At 38.9% G+C, this 21233-nt stretch overlaps 1 protein-coding gene across 3 annotated transcripts in view; it reads left to right on the top strand.

The window, feature by feature from the left end:
* Positions 1–21233, top strand: part of LUZP2 (leucine zipper protein 2) — a 1804399-nt gene that overhangs the window by 895136 nt on the left and 888030 nt on the right. For all 3 annotated transcript variants that reach the window (XM_069623501.1, XM_069623499.1, XM_069623500.1), the window contains exon 4: positions 10–91. In XM_069623501.1, the coding sequence (XP_069479602.1) occupies positions 10–91 (82 nt within the window). The remainder of the gene's footprint in view (positions 1–9; positions 92–21233) is intronic.

Below are 21233 nucleotides of genomic sequence, written 5' to 3'. Positions count from 1 at the left end.
ACATTTTAGGGAAGAAATGCATGTTCTTCAGGAGAACTTCAAAAAACAATTAAACGAAGCAGCCGAAAAAGCAGAAAAACAACAGGCTACAGTAAGCTGGTGTCCATTTTGTTCTTAGTTCCTTGACTGTGATTACACTTTCCTTGCTGTTCTGTCCCTTTGCACACCTAAATGTTTTAATAATGGCCCCTCACAGATAAATGTGAAAGCTAAAATAGGAATGTGAACGCTAAAATGGCAATATACTCTTGCAGGAACTTAGCTCCCCTTCTTTTTTTTTTCTCAAATCAATTAGGCAGCCCTGTCATTTACAGTGACCTGTGATCAATGAAACCTCGAGGAACAAACGTCCTATTTCAAATAGCATGGTACTGTCACATGCAGTGCTTTTTTTTCTTGTCACATGGCATTTTGAAATGTGCTGTACCTTTCTTGAACCTGCTCTGTTCTATTGTACACATCTTTTATTTTCTCTTTTGTAGACACACCACTTATTTGCCCCAGCCATGGCATGAAGCAGGATTTTTCTATGGCAGATGAGTCTATTTCGAACTAGGTGATTGAAAGGGGCCCCTAGGGGTCCCTCGCGATATGGAAACAAGGCAATAACCATACACGAAAGGATGCGCCAGACACAAGGTTCAAATTCCCAATGCTAGGGTTTATTGCAAGCAAAATAGTCCCAATTGGCCAACTGTGGTCTCACGCCCCGCGACATGTATTTTCTAGACCTCGACAGACGCAAGAGAGCGAATTACGTACATCAGTTACATATATACAAAATGCATATCATACAATCAGCTATGTCATGTTTAACACCCCCCTTTTATTGAGTTTCTTTGAACTCGGGATGATGATGGACATTTCCGACGAGTATGACAATTATGACACTTTCCATGTATATTCTAGTAACAATGTGCAATTTCGAAAGTGCGGAGGCATCTTCTAGTTGTTGAACAGAACACGGTGCTTCTGTTCTTGGAAGCAAGCTGCACACGGGGGAAGAGTCACATTCCAAGCTTTGCTATCTATGAGGTGCTATTCGTGTCCCGGGAGCCGACACGCTCTTAAGGGTTTTGTGAGGGGGGGCCGTAAGAAGAGCATAATTCAAGCCTTTTAGATGCTTTATTCTAACATATTCTACCACAGTACGAGACTGGCTGGCAGCTGTGAAATGATTAAATGCCCTGCAGCTCTCCCTCAAGGCTACAGAGAGGGAGCGTGGGCATTCCTTTCTGGGCTACTCATGAGGAGTTTCAACGAATTCCTCAGTCCCGCGTCCTTGCCCTTTCATATTCAGACAACAATGTTAACAGTCGAGCAGAGTAAGCAGAATTCGCAAGAATTGCAAGCTGCAAAGCAGTTTAGACAGAAAGCAATGAGCAATGGTTAACAAGCAAAATGGCGATTCTTGCTATGTTTAAAATGGCCGCTTGTTGGTCAAACATAGCAGTCTGTATTTCTATAATTCTGTGCATAAGACGATTGGCCTTCTGCCATCAAGATACGTCTATCATTCGAATGAAGGGTATTCACTTTTCCAGATTGACCCGACTGACTGCGGAATTAGGCATGGTCCTATCAATGAGATCAGATGCTCATTATGTTGGGTCCACTCAACAGTCTCTTCAAGTGCATGTAGCGTTCATATATTTGCTATCCACTAATTGGAGCTCTGAATTAGAGATGCTCTTCATTAGTCTGAAGATTTTAAGATTGTTTCCTGGATTGGCAAGGAATGTGTATGTGGGATTATTTAAGGATATTGCCAGGAGGTTATACGCAATGTTGCGACTATATCTTGCTTCGGCCATGAACGTCAATCCACAGAGTGGAATCAGGGCTGCCATAGGGTTTTCTGAAACCCGGGGGAAAACATTTGTTGAGGGCCACTTACAATTTTTTGCATAGGACCAGCAGTGCTACAAGCACTGTGGGATGCAGTAGCGACAGTATTGTGAATGGCATATATATTACAGGGCCTGCGGTAGTAGTGGCCCTGTAGTTATGGTTAAGTTGCTAAAACCATAGGAAGAGCACTTTCTTCCCCCGAGACGAATCCTCACGAAACTTTGAAAAAAACAGTATATGGCCTTGTCAGATTGATCCTGCAAAGTTTGGTAAGGTTCCACCAGGGAGGGGGGGGACTATAGCGGGGTCCCAAAATGTGTTGTTTTTCCCATAAACGCAATGGAAACAAATATTTCATCACACCTACAGTGCAAACTGCTGCACAGATTTTCACCAAATTTGTGGCAGCTTGGTCCTGAAAGGACGCTTTTGAAAATTTGTTATAAACCCATCCAGTATTTCATGTTTTAAATGACCAAAAAGTATGTAGAAATGAATGATATCTGGGTTTGTTCCGTGGACTCACTTCCCTGTTTGGTCTGTGGACGTGCCTCTGATTTGTCCAGGGGCCGATGTGAGGTCTGCAGACATGAGACGTGCCCGCTGATTGGATGGTGAAAAGCATGAGGTGGGTCATATTTTTGGAAATGCCCACCAGGTTGTATCCACGGACAGGTGCAGTGGTGGGGAAAACATCTGGAAAACATATTTTGGGTCATGTGGTGTGGAAAGAGGGGCTGGAAAGGGTGAGGGAGTGAAAAAAGATGATATTGGGTTATTCTTGTAGGTTGAAAAATGCCAGGCTAGTGTAGTAGCCTACCGAAGACACCATGCTAGTATCAGCGGCAGCGTTGTAAACGGACAACTTGGGAAAGACATTTGGGGTTATTTGATGACTGGCAGAGGAAGTAGAAGTGGTAGGGAAGTGAAATTAAGGTAATGTGGAGCAGTTTCTATAGGTGATAACAGGGTTTGGAAATGCTGCTGAGTCCTCTGTCTATTTCGGTGTCCGCAGACATCAGATTGATTGTGGGGGGTGAGGGTGAGTTTTATTACTGGATGTTCTATGGTTTGTACTTCTTACATAGTTAATTGTGTGGTCAGATTCTGGGGGGCATGTCCACAGGCCATGACCCCAAGAATATGTGCGCTGGGCACAACCACCACAGTAGTAACATGTTTTTTGCAAATACAGGTAATGTAGTAGGAGTGTGGCCAAAAAAAGTAGTAGCAAAATGTATATAGTAATAGTAGGTAATGTAATGGGAGAACAAAATGTTTGTAATGTGGAGGAATGATGTAATTGAACAGTATATGGTACTTATGATTGTAGTACAATTGAGGATAGTGGTCATATAATATATATTTGATTATATTTTCTGTGGTTACTTAGTGTTGTAGCGTTATGAAGCAGTAGTTGGATACAATTTTAAATATACATTTTCTTTTTTTAGACCCTCATAAACAGTACATTCTAAGTACTATTTGTGTTACAACATTAGTATATGCCACACTGCTGTTGTTTTGACATTAAATAATCATTAAGTCTTTGGAAAAAAAAAAATCTGTACTGGATTAAAAAAAAGACCACTGATTACAGTTAGGTGAGTGTAAGGGTGATAGTATGTTTGTTTGAAGTATGTTGTGATTAAGGGAATGCCTCAAGTAGTTAGATACCTGTTTGCATATTTTAACCACATTAGAGGTTAGAAGATGTGTTGTCGTATAAGAATTGAGATGGTGTATTTGAAGTGCTTTGCAATGAAGGGGCAGTTTTTAATGTATTTAGTTACCTGTTGGCATATTCTAACTAGATTGACTTTCAAAAGTACTATTGTAGTATTATAGATACTTGGCAATGTGTGAAGCCTGTAAGCTTACAGTTAATTTTGGTACCATCTGCATTGTACCTTAGAAGCATTACTATGACATATTGGCTATGTGCATTAGTGTGTGGTGCAATGATTGTCTGCATTGTAAAAAGGGCATAATATGCCATGATTTGCATTCCACAGAAGCTGGTGAAATGGAATGGATTCAAAGTTTGGTATGGATACACATCGAAATAGTTAATTAGGGATCTGGTCTTGTGAAACATGGTTGCAGAGAGTGCATGTATGTTTTCACATGTCTGAAATCTGTCAGATTTCATTTATAGGGATGTTTTTAGTTTCCAGTACTTGTAATAAGTACATTAGGAATTATTGTGGGTCTTCCCGTGTGTTTATTGTAAGTGTTACCATTCCTGCACACTTGTCCAATTGTTGCCTTATACCTGAAACACTGTAAGTGTTGTCAGGATTATTTGTGGCATTTCTGTGAAGGACGGGCATTTGCAAACACAACTGGTCTGAACTGTTTAAGTAAATGTTGCGAACAATTGGTGGCAATTGAAAGATGCATTGTCACATATGCATAACAATTTACTCCAGTTGTGTTTCTGAATTTAAATGGACCAGAGAGTTCTGTTTGTGGATCACTTAATGGGCATGCACCATTTTCTTGAGAAGAGACATTTGTGTCTTTCTTTTATGATGGATGTGCAGTTGACTTTGAACTAGACAGTTTTCTGTTTGTATTGTTTGATGCAGACTGGGTTGGCCGTTGTTTTTTTAGTGGTATTGTTGGGAGATCTGCTATAGTTTCTATTTCTACTATTTGTCTTTTAAAATGTTTCTTTTTTGAGGTAGAGGGTACATGTTTAGATGGGGGGTGTATAGTGCCCATAGCCTGTTGTATTCCAGGATGCAATCAATGTCAGCATTTATTTTGTTTGCATCAAAGTTTACTAGGAAAAGACCACTGAGTATAAGCAGACATAAAAGTACTACATGACTCATACCTTCTTTAAAGACTGTGCTGCCAATGTCAATCATTGCTTGATCTAGGGTAATATCTTGTGATCTGTGAATAGTGGCAGCATATGCCAGAGATAGATAAAATTGCCGTTTGCCTACAGACATGTCTTTGAAAAGAAGGAAACCTGCTATTGTCCGGCCAATTTTTTTAACTTCCGCAGGTTTGTCAAAGTGGATGTTGACAAACTGAATGTTGTTGTCATGTCGATATCTTTAGAAGCCAACAACTGTACCAATTGCTCCATTGATTAAACCTTGTTCTACGTCAAGGATACATTTTAGAATTGCTCTGCAGTTTAGACAAAAAAGTCTACATTTTCAACAATCCAGTTGTGTTGGAGATACATTTGTCTAAGCTATTTAGTCATGCTGTTGCTTGTTGACACACAGGAAGTTTCATGCCGTGCAGTTATAGTTTGTCTCTGGAGCTGATATGTAGTATGGATTGCTTTCTTATTTCAACATTGTCTCGTTGAATTGACTACAGCTTGCATGGGTTGGCATTAAGGACATACATTTTAGATTTTGTTGAGTTAATTGTTCCATGACATCAGGAAAAGATGTGTTTCATCCATATAGCTCATCGATTAGTCTGCTATTTGAGATGGATTTTGCATCTTTAGTAAGCAAACCAGTTCTAATGCTATTAGACAATGTTAGCAATTGTGAGGACTGCAGACTGGCTCATGTTTTGAGTTAGTTCTCGGTGGTGAAAATGTTGCCAGAGATTTAAATATACATTCTGCCGAGGGTATTGCAGCATTGTTTGTGTCCTAATGTTTTGAAAATAGGTTGACCTCTCACTGGTGTTAACTGTAGGAGGTCTTCTCCAAACATTTCTTTGTAGTTGTTTTTTAGGACTTCTTGCATTCTGAGATGAATTAAAGCCAAAATGAGGTCGGAAACCATGCGTACCTAATCTATCAGGAGCACTTCTGTTTTAGAATTGTGCGTACTTCAGTAGCAGCTTCTGCTGATAGTTTGCATCATTCTAAATTTATTTGGTGTTCTACAGGGAGTAGTAGTAGTCATTGTAAAGTTACACCTCCTATGTTGTATGCAGCTAAACCTGTGGGGGCTGTTACTACAGCCAACAGGTTGCTGTTTGTTAAGTTTTGTATGAATATGCTCATTATTTTAATTAAGAATGTTTTACCAGAACCAGCTTCACCAATTACATACAGGAGCACAGGTTTATAATTGTTATAACAACAGGTTGTAGTTTCATCGTCTAAATAAATGGTAAGTTGTTCATCATTTAGATGCGATTGCAACACTGGCAAGTCTTCCTTCGAATGTTTATATTGATACATGGTCTTTTCTACCTCAGTCATGGCTATTTCTGCTTCATTTAGAATGTGTGGCTCTCCAAGTAGGTCTTGGCTTCCTGTAAGGGAATGTTGACTGTCCTCTGGAGTGTCTTTGCCTAGTTGAGCTTCAATTTCTTCCTCTTGTTGGCGTTCATTGTCCAACATGTGTTTGTATTGTTTGAAATTATCATTTGTTATACTGCTTTCATTTGCTTTGAATGCAGCTTCAAATGAGCCATGGTCACCTAATAATTATGTATCTTTTCTCCAAGGTTTACAAAGTTGGAATAGGGCCATGTAATGCATTTCTCCATCTTGTTATGTTATCTTATGTTATGTTATGTTACTTGGCATTCATATAGCACCCTATATATCCTTAGTATGACCTCAAAGCGCTGGTAGGTTGAACACCCTTCGGAACTGTAGTTCTGGTCAGTAGAGAGAGATAGTGTTGTAGGGTGCGTGGGTGCACCAGATATGTGTGCAGCTGAAGTAATTGCCAGATGGTAGCTGCATCCTAGCATTAGTTGTGGTGCTGAAGATATCAGTTCCATGTGTGCAGTCTGGTGGGTGGACACCCAGACTGGGCTCTGGCTGCATTAGGCCTGAAGGACGCATTTGTGAGCAATTAGCCAGAATGTGGTATAGCTGTGTTCTAGTTGAATGATGGTGTATAGTAGAGAGTAAGTGTAGTGATGTGATATGATGGTTATATTTAAAGTGCCCGAGACTAGGCACGTGAAGAGGATGGCAAGTATCAGAGCGACACATGGACACAAAGAGACGGTGGCTGAGTTTACAGTGACAGGAGGGGGTACGGATGTATAGAAACAGCATGGGGAACAGGAAAGCAGGGTACAAAGTGATACATATGTGGGGCATGTTAACATTTACATTCACCTTTCATCCATTCTGTCCATTCCATCCACTCTGTCCAGTATATCTGTTCCATCCACTCCATCCATTCCATTCACTCTATCCATTCCATCCATTCTATCCATTCTATCCACTCTATTAATTGTATCCATTCCATCCACTCTATCCATTCCATCTACTCTATTCATTCCATCCATGCCATACACTCTATTCATTCCATCCACTCTATCCATTCCATCCATTCCGTTCACTCTATCCATTCCGTCCACTCTATCCATTCCAAACACTCTATCCATATAATCAACTCTATCCATTCCATCTATTCCATCCACTCTATCCATTCCATATACTTTATCCATTCCATCTACTTTATCCATTCCATCTGTTCTATCCATGTCATGTATTCCATCCACTCTATCCATTTCATCCATTCCATCCGCCCCATTCATTCCATCCAATTCATCATTCCATCCATTCCATCCGCTCCATCCATTCCATCCACTCTATCCATTCCGTCCACTCTATCCATTCTGTCCGCTCTATCCACTCTATCCATTATGTCCACTCTATCCATTCCATTTACTCTCTCCACTCTATCCATTCTGTCCACTCTATCTGTGGAAATGTAAATTATAACTTTATATTATTTAGACCTGGGTTTGGTAAGTTTCACTAGGCTTCCTTCACAAGTTGAGACTGAATATTTGCGAGTTGTTTCATTTGGTGTGACATCGTTTTTGTAGGTGTACTTTTTGGCAATGCTGTACATACAAGTGTTTTCCAAAGCAGTACTTCTGCATGTATATTATATGTCAATTAAATAGTTTTTTATAATGTCCTGGCTGTTGGGATCATTTGTGGCTATGTTTTCTCTCTCTTGGTAGGACTTTCGTACTATTTTCGGGATACGCAGGTCAAAGATTCAGCCAGAAAAATTTGCTCAGATTTCCCATACAAGGATGTACCTGTTAAACGGTTTGCAGCTTTGTAGCACCCACATTCTCTATGGGAGAGCATTTTTATACCAAAACTGTACCATTTCTGTGATATTGTTTTGTGTGAAGATATGTCATCCCAGAGGTCTTCTAGCTCTGTTTTCTCATCTTTGGTTAGATAGGCTTTGACATATCTTGCAACTGCAGTTGTTTTGTCTGCAATGTATTGTATTTCTATGTTTGCATTGCATAAGAGGGCAACAATTTGCTTTGTCTCTTTTAATGTTGTTTGTATTTTTAGGGGTTTGCCTTTTACCCCGTGTTTAATAGAACACATCAAGCTATTTACTTGTTCATTTTTACAAACTGGTCTAGGAAAGCCAAAGCAACATTTGTTATAGTATTCCACTTTCTTTTTATATTTACATCAGCAGTATTTGCCACATTTATGTTTTTGGAAGTGTAAATCCAGTTTATTGCAGATAAAATGCAGTGTGGCAATGACGTAATGGTGAAAGTGCCTTGATACATTGACAGGTTCAAGAGAACAGAGTTTTCTCCTTGTGTTTTTATAACTATTCTGTCTTTATTTTGGCTTGCAGTTGGTAAGAAGTTGTGCAAGTCATCCCATTCATACTCTGAACAACTTAAAGTAACAAACCATGTGGGTGGGCTTATGTTTCTTAGCATACAACGTACATCAGTGTGCTGTCAGCACATGTATTCTTTGTACCACGCATGTTTGCCAAGCGATCATTGTAATACTTGACTGTAAAACTTCATCTTTGTCTTTTATCTTTTTAGTAGTTTATTAGCGAATATGTTTAAAAAGTTAGAGCCTGTTTTTAATGTATGTGCAACTCCATAACATAGAGTTGCTAGTTTACTTTCGATTAGGAGGTGGAAAATGTATTCAACATTGTGTCTGAATCGGGGGTCTTCAAAATACATTTGTAAAGAGTGATATTCTGATGCACTAATTTGCGTGGACCTTTCATCATATCTTCCTCCTTTTCCTTTAGGAAAGAGTAGAGGAAAAGAATGTGCTTCTGCACGTTTTCCCATATGCTCATTGGTGACCCTTTGGTTTGATGCATTTGCTGTTTCTAATGCATCGTCAATTGTGTCTTTGGAGTGTAGTGGGTGAATTGTATACTGGTCTAAAATGTTGGGTACAGTAACAGGATCTACATGCTCAAATTGGCCAGTTGCTGGTGAGACTTGTAAGGATATTTGGCGTGTTACAGCAAAGAGTACAGCACTACTGCACAGGTAGCATTTTTTTTTTTGATGCAGCACCACTACATGGGTGTGGTGCATTGCTATATGTGTTGCCAGAGTAACATGGACATATAAGTAAAGACAGGCTAAAAGCACACATGTGCACATTCAAAATGCACACTATTTTTCACCTGAAATGCCTATGTTGCAAGAGACACATTTGAAAATTAATAACTAACCTTATTAATAACTAACCTGACTAATAAAACTTCATTTAACATAACCCACTAATAAAAATGTGTCTCCACTGCAGAATTAGGCCTACTCTGAAAGTGAACTTTTAAACGCACATTCATTTTTTTTTTCTCTGCTGCTCTGTCCAGCAAAGAGCTCGAAGGAACAGGAAATCAGTTTGTTACAATTGCCACTGTAGAAATGAGCCATTGTGTAGTGAGGGAGGAGATGACATGATTGATTCTGATTGGAGCAGCATCATAGCAAGTATCATGCTAGAGGCTGTGATTTCCTGGCTGGGGATTCCTGCTGCAAAAGCTGAGAGTTCCAGGCAAAAACCCCGGTTTGAGAACGGCAGACGCTTGTTCTCACTGGGGTTGATTTTCAAGGGAGCCAAATTCAGAAAGAGAATAGCCGGAGAAAACTCATGCTGAACAGATAAGGTAATTATAGAAGCGAGTGGGAGCTGTGCGAAAGTGTACGAAACTGTTCAGTCAGTGTATTCGAGGGAGTCTCAGTCTCTTATCAGCATATTTAATATTACCAATTGAATATATTCTCGCAGCTCTCTGTTCATTTTATCACAAATAATGTTGTACCATTTCATTTATTTCTGTAAAAAAAGTTAAACTGTGTTTAAAAGAAATTTCTATAATACAAAAATATTTGAAAACAGATAGCTAGTGTGTATTATTTCTCTCTTTCATTTTGCATGGGGAAAGGTTTAAACGTGGGTAGATTTTTAAACAGTGCAATTGTCATTTTAAAACAGATGTGTGCATGATTCTATTCAGTATGGACAGTTGTGAGTGACTGTTTGTAGCATAGCCTGTTGGAGGTACATGAGCCAACAGGAAGAGAGACTCTCTGGACATAGTTCCCTACCGTATATAAGGTAGTGGAAATTACCACAAAAATACCACAATAGCCCATGGTGGCACACAACACTAACACTGAAAATGTGGTATCCCTAAAATGTAGGCCTGAGGTCTCTCTAGTGATCAAGAACAATCTAGATAAAAAACAAGGGATGTTGGATTTTGGGGCCACAAATAAACCAACCACTATACCAACCAACCACGCAAACTACCGCGCATACCATCTAAATAGGTCTGAATTCTGAAATAATGCAATGTATTATTGTCATGTGTGACCCAATATGAATACAGAGAGTGATTATTGCTAAAGGTACTTTGGCGGTAAGAAAATACCGCAAAGCCCCAAATATCCACAAAATACCCAACAGACTTGATTAATTTGGGTGGATTATCTTATGTTTTCCTCTATGTTTATATCTTTGCAGTATTCACTGTTTTCTTTTAGATATTGTAGGACTGGTCTAACTTTGTTTAAGTTGACTAGTTGTTGCCAAATAATGTTGTTGTCTATTGGTGGCACACCATTAACTAGTACAATCAAAGATTGATCTATTGGCCATTGTACTCTGAGAGTCTGTTCATTTTATTTTAGATCTAATGGTAAATATACTACTTTGCCATGGATGCTTTTTAGTAGCTGGGTTGGAGGCAATTTGGCTGATTTTGGTTCAAGGTTATAGCTTGGAATGGGTGCACTGTTTATATTTTAATGCTCTCATACAAGTCAAACTGTTGGAGAGCTATCGGAAGGGGGAATATTAATACTAGCACATCATGGCATTTGTTTATTGTCAAGCTTTGTGTTATAGTATGTGCATACTCTTGAGGGGTTAGTTATGTAGGGTATTTTGTGTAGATTTGGGGCCTAGCGGTATTTTCTTACTGCTAAAAATAAAGTAATTCAGCAATAATCACTCCTTGCATTCAGATTGGGTTTGGTATTATAGTAATGTAGTGGATATGCATTATTTCAGTACACAGATACATTTAGTTGGTATGCATTTCGTTGTGGTATAGTGATGAGCATAATTTCTTTGTTTTATTTGTGGCCCCAACATACAAAACCCCTTTCTTTTGTTTAGACTGTTCTTGTGATCTTTAGAGGCCTCAGGCTTCTACATTATTCAAGAACACCACATTTTCATATGGAATTCCACTTATGGCTGTTATCACTGATTTATCTACACCAGTGAGCTATGCTTCCATAAAGTATTCACAATAACATGTGGTATAATCACTAATTTATTTACATTAGTGAAACTATTTCCAGAGGCCTCACTTTCTGCTGACTCATATACGTCCAGCAAACTATTTCATTATGTTCCACTCAGAAATCACACACACATATATACACTTAGTGGAACCACGCACACAGCTATTTATAATTGCTCATAACATTACTTTATCTGCATAGAAACTTGGCGCTTTAAGCATCATTCCCTCTATGGTATAATATTTATTTTAGACACCAAATGAAACAGAAACAAAAATACTCTTAGGCAGACTGTGGTATCACAATTGCATTTTACAATGATACATTAACATTTGTGAGACAATCCTCTTCTGAAATAAAAACATGAGAAAGACAAAATGCAAGAACACTATGAATTTCATTTCATATTTGCACAAGAGAGAGAAAAAATTACATCGTTTGTTTTGCCTTCAGCTGGCAACATTAAAATGTGTAATTTGAACACAGTGAACAGCTATCTGTCTAAAATAGGTCTCATGCACATACCGCACCCTCACTTTCATACAAGATAATTACCAGCGATTTGTAGCTGTTTAGCACGCAAACTCCCCCGACTGGTCGCTTTCTTTAAATGGCTCAAGGCTTTCCTTCAAAGCACCCCAGTGAGGACATTCAGTTCTGATCTGTGGTCTCTCAAGCCGGTGCTTATCGACTGGAATCTTCAGTCTGGGAAAGCCAGCAATGGACTGGGATGGCACCTCTCAATCAGGAAAACCCCATAGAAACTCCAGCCAGGTCTTTCCCGGAGCTGTGTAAAATGTCCTCTGCCTTTCTTCCTCCCCGAAATGTACCAAGAGACCTCTGTTACATCCCTTAAGGTGACCTGTCACCAATGAAAATGCACAATAATCTATCCTCCTCTTTTAACAATGGCTTGGCTTATACGGTTTAGAAACTGTATCTACTCATTTCCTGTCATGCAGATTGCGCATCCAGCTAACACAGTGAACAGAGAAAAAAATTAATCCAAGTGAACGTTTAAAATGACTTTCAGAGCCTGTTTTTTCCACCTCATTTTGCACTGGAGAACACATTATGATGTTAATAAATTAAGATCATGTTAGTACTGTTAATTATATTAGTTCATTAATCCTCTAATGTGTCTCCTGCAACAGAGGTATTTCGGGAGAAAAAAAATGGTGCAATTGCTTGTACCGCCTTATTGCAATAAATTGATCTCATGCAGTGGTGCTGCACTCCAAAAACACGGTAAATAATCCTACATATCCCCTCCTTTTTGGCAGTGGTCCATGCCATAACTTTAAGAAATCTAACTTGCTCCCTTTCTTTTTTTTTTTTAAATGTAACAATTCAATACAATTAATATCCTCTGCGGCTTGCAGTTATAGCATCATGCACATGGTGTAGCATTAACCCTCTGAATGAAAGGGGTACCACCCACTGTATTTGTCCTGTTATGGACTCTCTAATCATGAGTCCATCTTGTAGTCTTATTCGTTTTTTATTCTTTAATAGCACCCTCAACTCTTCTTTTCCCATACAATGATTTTCTGGTAAACGGTTTTGTTCAGGATCTATCAAATGATTATAATAGATTCACAAAATGTTATCATTATTTTGTGCCTCGATCAGATCTTGATCTGGTGTATCATAACTCCACTGTACCACTGGTTGATCTGTCTCCTTTGTTGCTTTAGAACGTGTTACTACATCAATTTGTATTTCACCCAGTAAATGTTCAATAGGTAGCAATTCTCCCATCACAGCCCCAATTTTAGCCAGGTGATCTGCCTTATCATTTCCCTCCTTATCCTCTCCTGGAGTTTTCAAATGCCCACAAATTATCCTCCAGTTTATTGTTAAATCATTTTCTAACACCAATTTGTCTATGGCTTGTATCATTTTTCCATGTTTAAGTGGCTTTTTATTGTATGTAACAATGCCTCTCGCTTTCCAGCCAGGTAAATATTCCACAAAGCTATTTCGTGCGTAATCAGAATCAGTCACCAGGACAATTTCACTGAATTTATTATCAACTGCAGTAGCAATTGCTTTATAAATGGCTGCCAATTCCGCTACCTGACTGTTCATAGCACCAATTCTCATCCCTATACTCGGGGCACCTTCACACTTCAACCAGACATTCCCTATTACTGACACTAATTGTTAATCACTGTCATTTACAATGTGAAAGGCACAACCATCAACATATACAGTTGGCAAGTCTGTGCATGTTTTTTCATCAAAAGCTTTATGTGGTGATTCTTCAAATTCCTGCCAATTAGGTTCCACTTCTATTTCATTTGATACTGGTTCAGCTGCACAGTCATGTAAATCTGCTAAACCTTGAGCAATTGGGCTTTTTTTATTTTGGCCATATATCACTTCTACAGGAAAACCCTATAATGCTAGCGTCCATGAAGTGATTCTGGACTGCGCTAAATAACCTGACCTAATTCTTTTACTCCCTAAAAATTGCAAAGGTTGATGATTTGTCTCAAAAATCACCTTTTTTCCCTGAACAATGGGGCGGAAATGTTGCAGCGCCCACACGGTGGTTAATAGGGCCTTTCCACATTCATTAAACTTAATTTCAATTTGGGAAAATGCCTTACTTGCATATGCAATGGTTTTGTGATTCAAATCATGTTTTTGTGATAACACTGCTGACATACAATGTTCAGAGAAACCTATTTCTATAAAGAAATCCCTGTCCTTTATGGGATATGCTAAACATGGTGCCTTTACAAGACATTCCTTTAATTTAGCCACTGCCTCAGACTGCTCTTTTTCCCATTTCCAGGGTGTATTCAGTTTAAGCAGTTTAGTCAATGGTTGAGTGATTTCAGCATCATTTTCAATGAATTTCCTGTTATAGCCTGTCATTCCTAATAGACTTTTTACCCCTTTCACATTTTTAGGATCTTTTAGTTTCTGTATGGCTTCTATTTTCTTCTTTTGTGGATTTAGTCCATGTTCAGTCACTTCATGGCCTAGAAAATTCACCTTTTTCTTGCACCATTGTGCTTTTTGTAAAGATACTTTGGTGCCTGCTTTCTGCAATTAGCCAAGAACATGTCTTATTTCATCAAAATGGCTTTTCAAGCTTTCATTTTTTATCAGGACATCATCAACATAAATTATGGTTCCTCTTTCTGCTGCATCAGGCATAGCCTTTCTCAAAAATATGCCAAATTTACTCCAACTATTGACATACCCGAAAGGAGTTCTAACCCATGCGTATTGAGTCTTATCAAATGAAAAGGAAAATAAATTCTGTATCTCCTCTGCCAATAGCACACAACAATATCCAGAGGTGAGATCTAATGTGGTGAACACTTTTGAACCATGTACCTGAGCTAATCCCAGATCAATGAATGGCAGTGGCCATCTGGATACTGGCACTCTTTTATTTAACTCTCTCAAATTTGCACACAGTCACCATTGACCGTTTGGTTTTAACACACCTAATATAGGTGTATTGGATGGGTTATGAATGGGCCTGATGATTCCCTGCAACTCCAATTTTTTAATAATCTCTGCCAATGATTCTAAACATGCCAGCGGTAGTCTATACTGGCGTACAAATACTGGGCTTCTGCTACACCCTTCCGGAAGTGTGGCCACATGTAAATTGGTTAGCCCACAATCATAAGCATCTTTTGCAAATACATCTTTAAACTCCATAAATATCTTCCTCAATTCATTCCTATCCTCCTCGTTGTCACATGCATCCGCCAACAAAATCTGCTCCTCTACCATTTTGGGGAATTCTGGAAAATGTTCTGGCATGGTAATCTCAGCTCTTTCCTCTAATTGTGTGGCTGTGTCTCTTTGTAAAGCTGCCACATTTAAATGTTTTGGCATATCAGCTTCCACTTCAATGGGCTGATTATCTATTTCATTTTCATTTAAGTTAAATGGTATGCAATCCTCTTGATGACAGCACACTGTCTCGCTTGAATCATAAGGGTACACAGAATGAATTCTAAATATCCCTTTGGGCTGAGAGTCCAGGTATTCTGGCAATTCACCCTTGGCATCTACATACTTTTCAGGTATATTTCCAATCACCATATTATTTAGATCTGCTGTGTAATGTGATTTTTGTATGGACATTCCTATTGGGGAGTTTTCCTCTAAATGAATATTCTGATAACCTTTATTATTCACCATAATTTTTATAGACCCTTCACCCACATCTACCAATGGAATGTATTCATAATCCAGGCCTTGATGTTTTATGGATTCATTCAGACATACAAATGCATCAGAATCTTTTATCTGCTGTCAATTTTTGCATTTCAGTGTTATTGCAAACTGCTTTGTGAATGCAGGGATAACAGTATCTTTCCTCATTTGTAATTCAATTGCATAAGGGACCAGTTGTGTGCAATGATAAGCCCTTCTTGTGTCTTCAAATTCAGGTGCCGGCCCACCTATGCGTGACCATTCTTTTGATTAAGGAAATCTAGCACCATACACATTCTGTGCATGATGGCATTGCCCATTTAAAAGTCATTTTGTGTTCCACACACTATCCAAACATTATGGTAAATTGTTTTTTGTCCAATGCTAATTTTCAGCATGCATCCACCTGCAATTCGGTTTTCAAAGTCTGGACCGTCCAAACAAGAGACTTACTGGTTTTTAATCCTAAATTTCGGGATCTCCTCCCTTTCCATTATTTTTTGCAACAATTTCTCGTTAATGAAGCTCCTTTCATGTTCAAGCGCTTAAGAGTGGCTTTTATTGTTCTAGAATAGTCATTTATCCCAACATGAACCCATGGTTGTTCATCTTCCATGTGTATTTCAGCAAGAGTGGTAATATGTTTTTCTGAACCTGCTCTAGGAGCAGTATTCTGTTTGCATGTCTTCTCTTTTAAATAAAAACGTAAGGTGTGCTCATCTATGGCAGTTTGCCATTCTTTCCTTGGGTCTAAGTATATTTGTACAGGTAATTTTCTATTTTCACTCTGCATCTTGTCTTGACACATTAATATAACAGTGACGCCAGGTATGCAACTTTTCTGGAGATACACCTCCACTGCATCATTTGTTTTTGCAACGGTGTTACATTCATTTATATTGCTGTTTTGTGATTTTAGTTTCTTAGGTCTCAATGGTTTTTTGGTTAAGGACCACAGTACTCCATTCACCCCATCTATGAGTGGAGATAATCTTTTCAGGCAATCTGTTCCCATTAGAAATGGAATATCACAAATGGATGTGACCAATACCTCCTGTTTCATTCTGTGTTTACCTATCTTTATGTCAACCTCAGTGGCGCCTATAATAGGCACCTCCTCCCCGTTAAAATTATGCACTGGACCTTGATTCTCCTTTACTGTGATCTGATTCTGCGGGGATCTCCTTTCATTGATACTCTTTACTAATTCTTTAGACATAATTGTGGCCTGTGCACCAGTGTCAATCATTGCAAATGTATGGCATTTTTCTTCCACAATGATGGGAGCATAATACCTGTCTTCAACTTCCTCTAATACACATAGGAAATGTGAATTCTTACTTATTTCAGGGCTCACCTTTCTCAGGCCTTTTTCACTTTTGGCTAAGCACATCGGTAAATGGAAAGACATTTTTCCCTCCTTTTTGCTCATTCCTGTGTGAGAGACTTTATTCATTTCCCCATGTTCAGAGGTTTTTGGAGTGTGGCCACCGTTCGCCCATCTATCCAGGTATCATCAGAGTTCACACTACAACCCTCCAACTGAACATGTGTAACAACATCACTTGGCAATTTGTCATTGTCTAATTCTGTGCATTTGTGATTATTCAGTATGATACCAGCACTTTTAACCTCAACAAAAATATGTGGTTCAAAGAATTCTTCAGGTGATTGACCTGTATCCTCCTTTTGAGTATTTCCTTTTCCTGCCTGTGTTTGGTCATTGTTTGGATTGGCCAAGGAAGGAGCTATAGCAACGCCACTTACCCCCGGTTCACTGGTATTCCCCATGCATGAGTTATTTTTCTTAAACCTGTCTCTTTGTTCTTTTGGGTTTTCAGGTTTTCCTGTTTCATTTGTACATATCGCCAATGTTTGATTTAGTTCTAGGTTAAACCGTACCTCTCTTTTAGAAGTATTTGCATTTTCTGTTACATGTTCATGTACTGGTATTTTCACTTTTAAATCATTAGGCATCTCAGAGTCATTATGCAAAATTATATCAGAGCAAACTGTCTTTTTGGCGCTGCAGGTATCATAAGTACTTAGTCACTTTTCAGAAGCCCCTCGATCATTGCTATGGCCATCTGTCCTCTCCTTTGATGACTGTTTTTGTGTTTTGCAGAGCTTTCTTATTAGCTCAGCCAACTTTTTCACTTGGGCCTCGAGGCACTGGAATCTTTCCATCGCTCTAGAATCCTCTCTCTGTGGCCTAGATCGATATTGGTTGTTTTCTCCCTGATTGGATCTATTCTGATACCTCTCAGGAGAATGATTTCTATTGGGATGGTTCCTGAACTCTTGATTCATTTGCGGAGGGGAGCGGGGTGCACCCATCCTTTGGTTGTAGTCCCCTGGTGGGGAATAATTGTACTGACGTGAAGTGTAGTTCATGTTCTGTCTCATGTCTTGTCTCTCAGGTTGTGGGTACTGGCCCCTATGTTGATTCCCATTATCAGCAAATCGATCCACGTATCGGGGTCTATCCTGATTACCATATATCATGGTATTGGGATCAAATCTGCTATGTGTCCTCAATGTCTGATAAGGACCATCATTTCTTTGATCCTGATTTTGTCTCTGGTTATTGTTCATACCTGACATATCAGGTCAATAGCCTGCCCGGGGCCTATCTCCTAAGTACCTGGGGCTGATGTAACTCTCCCTATTACTAGGATCATGTGATTGGAACATTGGTGCAGTGTGTGATGACCTTTGTTGATTACCCCTCTTTTCAGGTGCCAAATTATTTTTACTTGGACTTTGAGCAGACTCAAGGGACATTTTGGCTGACCTGATTTCCATCATTGTTGCTGAGGGTTCTTTAGATTTAGGTCTAGTATCCCTTATTGTATCACTTTCTCTACACTGACAATATAGTACCTCATATAGTTTTGTGCTTTGGTGTACAATCCATTCCAGGGACTTGTCACGGTCAAATTCACGGACCAATTGGGATATGAAGTCTTTCTGCAGCCCATAGAAGTAGGCAATTTTAAACTGATTGGAATTGGGGTCAAAAGATACATCAATGCGAGTAAAATGCTCTTTTTAAGTCTTGTAAAAACTGGCGAGGGGATGTATTATGCCCAGCAGTGATTGTGTAAGCGACTTTCTTTGCCTCCTGCAATGACTGGAGAGGAGAGAAATGATGGCTGATCTCTTTTTCGAACTCCGCCCATGTCATATTCTGCTGTTCATTCAATCCTCTTATAATACTGGCTGTCGGGGCATCTAAAGTTAAATGAAAATATTGCCTGTACTGTTCTTTAGGTATCTATCTGTGCTTTAAAAATGTCATGAACTGCTTCTAAGTGATCCTCAATGCAGCATTCCCCTCCTTTTTTAAATGGTTTGATCAGGGCTTTAATGGATTTCATTATCTTTATGGGGCTACTTGTTGCAATGCATGCAATTGCACTACTTGGTGACTCAACCCTGGTTCCAGGTGTATGGGATTGGTGGCGGCCCCCAATGGGAGTATCAAATCCCCCAAGGGATATAAGTTCAGTCACCGGCCCAGTCACTGGGGCACTACCCCTTTGGTTAGAAATAGAATTCACCTCAACTCCATTGAATGTGGTACCCTGCCACCTCTCCTGGGACATGGGAATGCACATTTGCTGTTCTAAGTCCTTACACTTTTTAAGGAGCCTGTTTGCTTCGTTTTGCAAATAGTTGTTTTCATCATTCATTTTATTAATTACCTCCTGCATGTCGCACATTTGCATTTGGCACTCATTAAATTCTTTATTCCTCTTGTCTCTTTCTTGGAGCATTTTAACCATTTCTTGTTCCGCATTTTGGAGGTCACTTTCTTTCTCATAATGTTCTTTTTGTAAAATCTGCATCTCTGACACAACCTCATCTTTATCTTGTCTAATGTGGTCCACCAATGCTTTTAAGTGTACCAATTATTGCTCACTGTCCTCAAATTGTTTCTTGCTTTTGGACAATTGAACATCAAAATCTCTGCATTTTAACTGCATGTTTTTTTGGCATACATCCAATTCTGCTCTTAACATTTCCTGATTTTTACTTGCCCCATCTAAGTCAGTATTTAACCTGTTAATTAGCTGGGTGTCATTTTCTTGCATTCGCAGGGACCTATTCAAAATAAACCAGATTTTGGTGCATAGCCGTATCAAACAGTCTTTCTCTGCATTTTTATCGGCTGCATTTAATAACCTTAGAAGGCAGACCTGAATTATGCTGCCCTCTGCAAAAATATTGTCTAGTTTTTCTTTCTGCACCTCACCCTGAATGCGGTCATGCCATTCTAAGGTACCGTTTGATAACCACGTCCCATGTGCGAATAACTTTGCCTCTTAATATTGCACTAGGTCTGAGAATGTGGTTTCCCTTTGAGACATTCTGAAATTCGTTTTTTAGTGACACACTGCTATTATGAAATGGGTTCCCTTTAATGTACAGATGACAGTGTGAGACACACTGGCCACGCCCAGTAGGTGCTCTATGATCACTTTCCCGGCCTGCAACAAACCATAAATATGTAGGGTAAGATGTGTTTTGAAACTTAGCTATTTCTTTTTTGTATGTCTTTATTAGGATGTTGGTGTTTATAAGATTTTCAGTAATGTTTTCTAAAGATACAGAATTTTCTAAGTGACCTTCAGTTCCAAAGTGTTTACATTGGATGTGCTCTATATCTTGAAGCAGTTCTTTGGCTTTTCCATGTAGGAGAATGTTATTTTAATGTTGCAGTTCTAAAGCAGGACTTTATGCAAAGTACAGTCGAGGCACAAGATTCCATATCGTAGAATTGTCGTGTCGCTAACATTTTGATGTGGTGAAAAGTGCTTTTGCAAGTAGTTCCTAAAATTCAGGCTAATGAATGTCCTTGCAGACCAGTGTGGCTGCACACTGGACAGGAGTTTATGGTTTGTAATGGGTTCATTTTAGTTTTGTCTTTTAGTTTCACATAGTGATTGAGGAATTGTCATAAAGATGTAAAGGATTGTTGAGCTGCATATCCATGTGTACAATGGATAGTTAGAAATTAGTATTTGGTTCAAAGTTTGTTGGGGAGTTTTTTTCTTTAAGGGTTTGTTTTACCACAATGGTGTGTTCAACCATTTCATACTCTCGACCATTATTGTCTATGTCAATTTTTTGTTTGTTGTTCTTGTTTATAAGCTTCTTCATTGAAGTATGGTTATGTGCTGCTTGTGTTTGTTTGTTTGTTTGTTTGTTTATTTGATATGGCGCAACCGAGACTTGTAGGGTATTTTGTGTAGATTTAGGGCCCAGCGGTATTTTCTTACCGCCAAAAACAAAAACAATTTAGCAATAATCACTCCTTGCATTTAGATTGGGTTTGGTATTATAATGGTATAGTGGCGATGCATTATTTCAGTACACAGATACTTTTGGTTGGTATACATTTTGTTGTGGTATAGTGATGAGCATGATTTTCTGTTCTACTTGTGGTCCCCAATATACAAAACCCCCTTCTTCTTGCTTGGTCTGTTCGTGTGATCACTAGAGAGACCTTGGGCCTACATTTTATGGATACCACAATTTTCACATAGAGTGCCGCCTATGGCTGTTATCACTAATTTATTTTCATTAGTGAGACTATGTTTCCATGGAGTATTCACAATAAAATGTGGTATTATCACTAATTTATTTACAATAGTGAGACT

This window comes from Ambystoma mexicanum, chromosome 11 (genome assembly GCF_040938575.1).
Source record: "Ambystoma mexicanum isolate Mex_15411 chromosome 11, UKY_AmexF1_1, whole genome shotgun sequence".
NCBI lineage: Eukaryota > Metazoa > Chordata > Amphibia > Caudata > Ambystomatidae > Ambystoma > Ambystoma mexicanum.
This window is presented reverse-complemented; position numbering and strand designations above follow the sequence as displayed.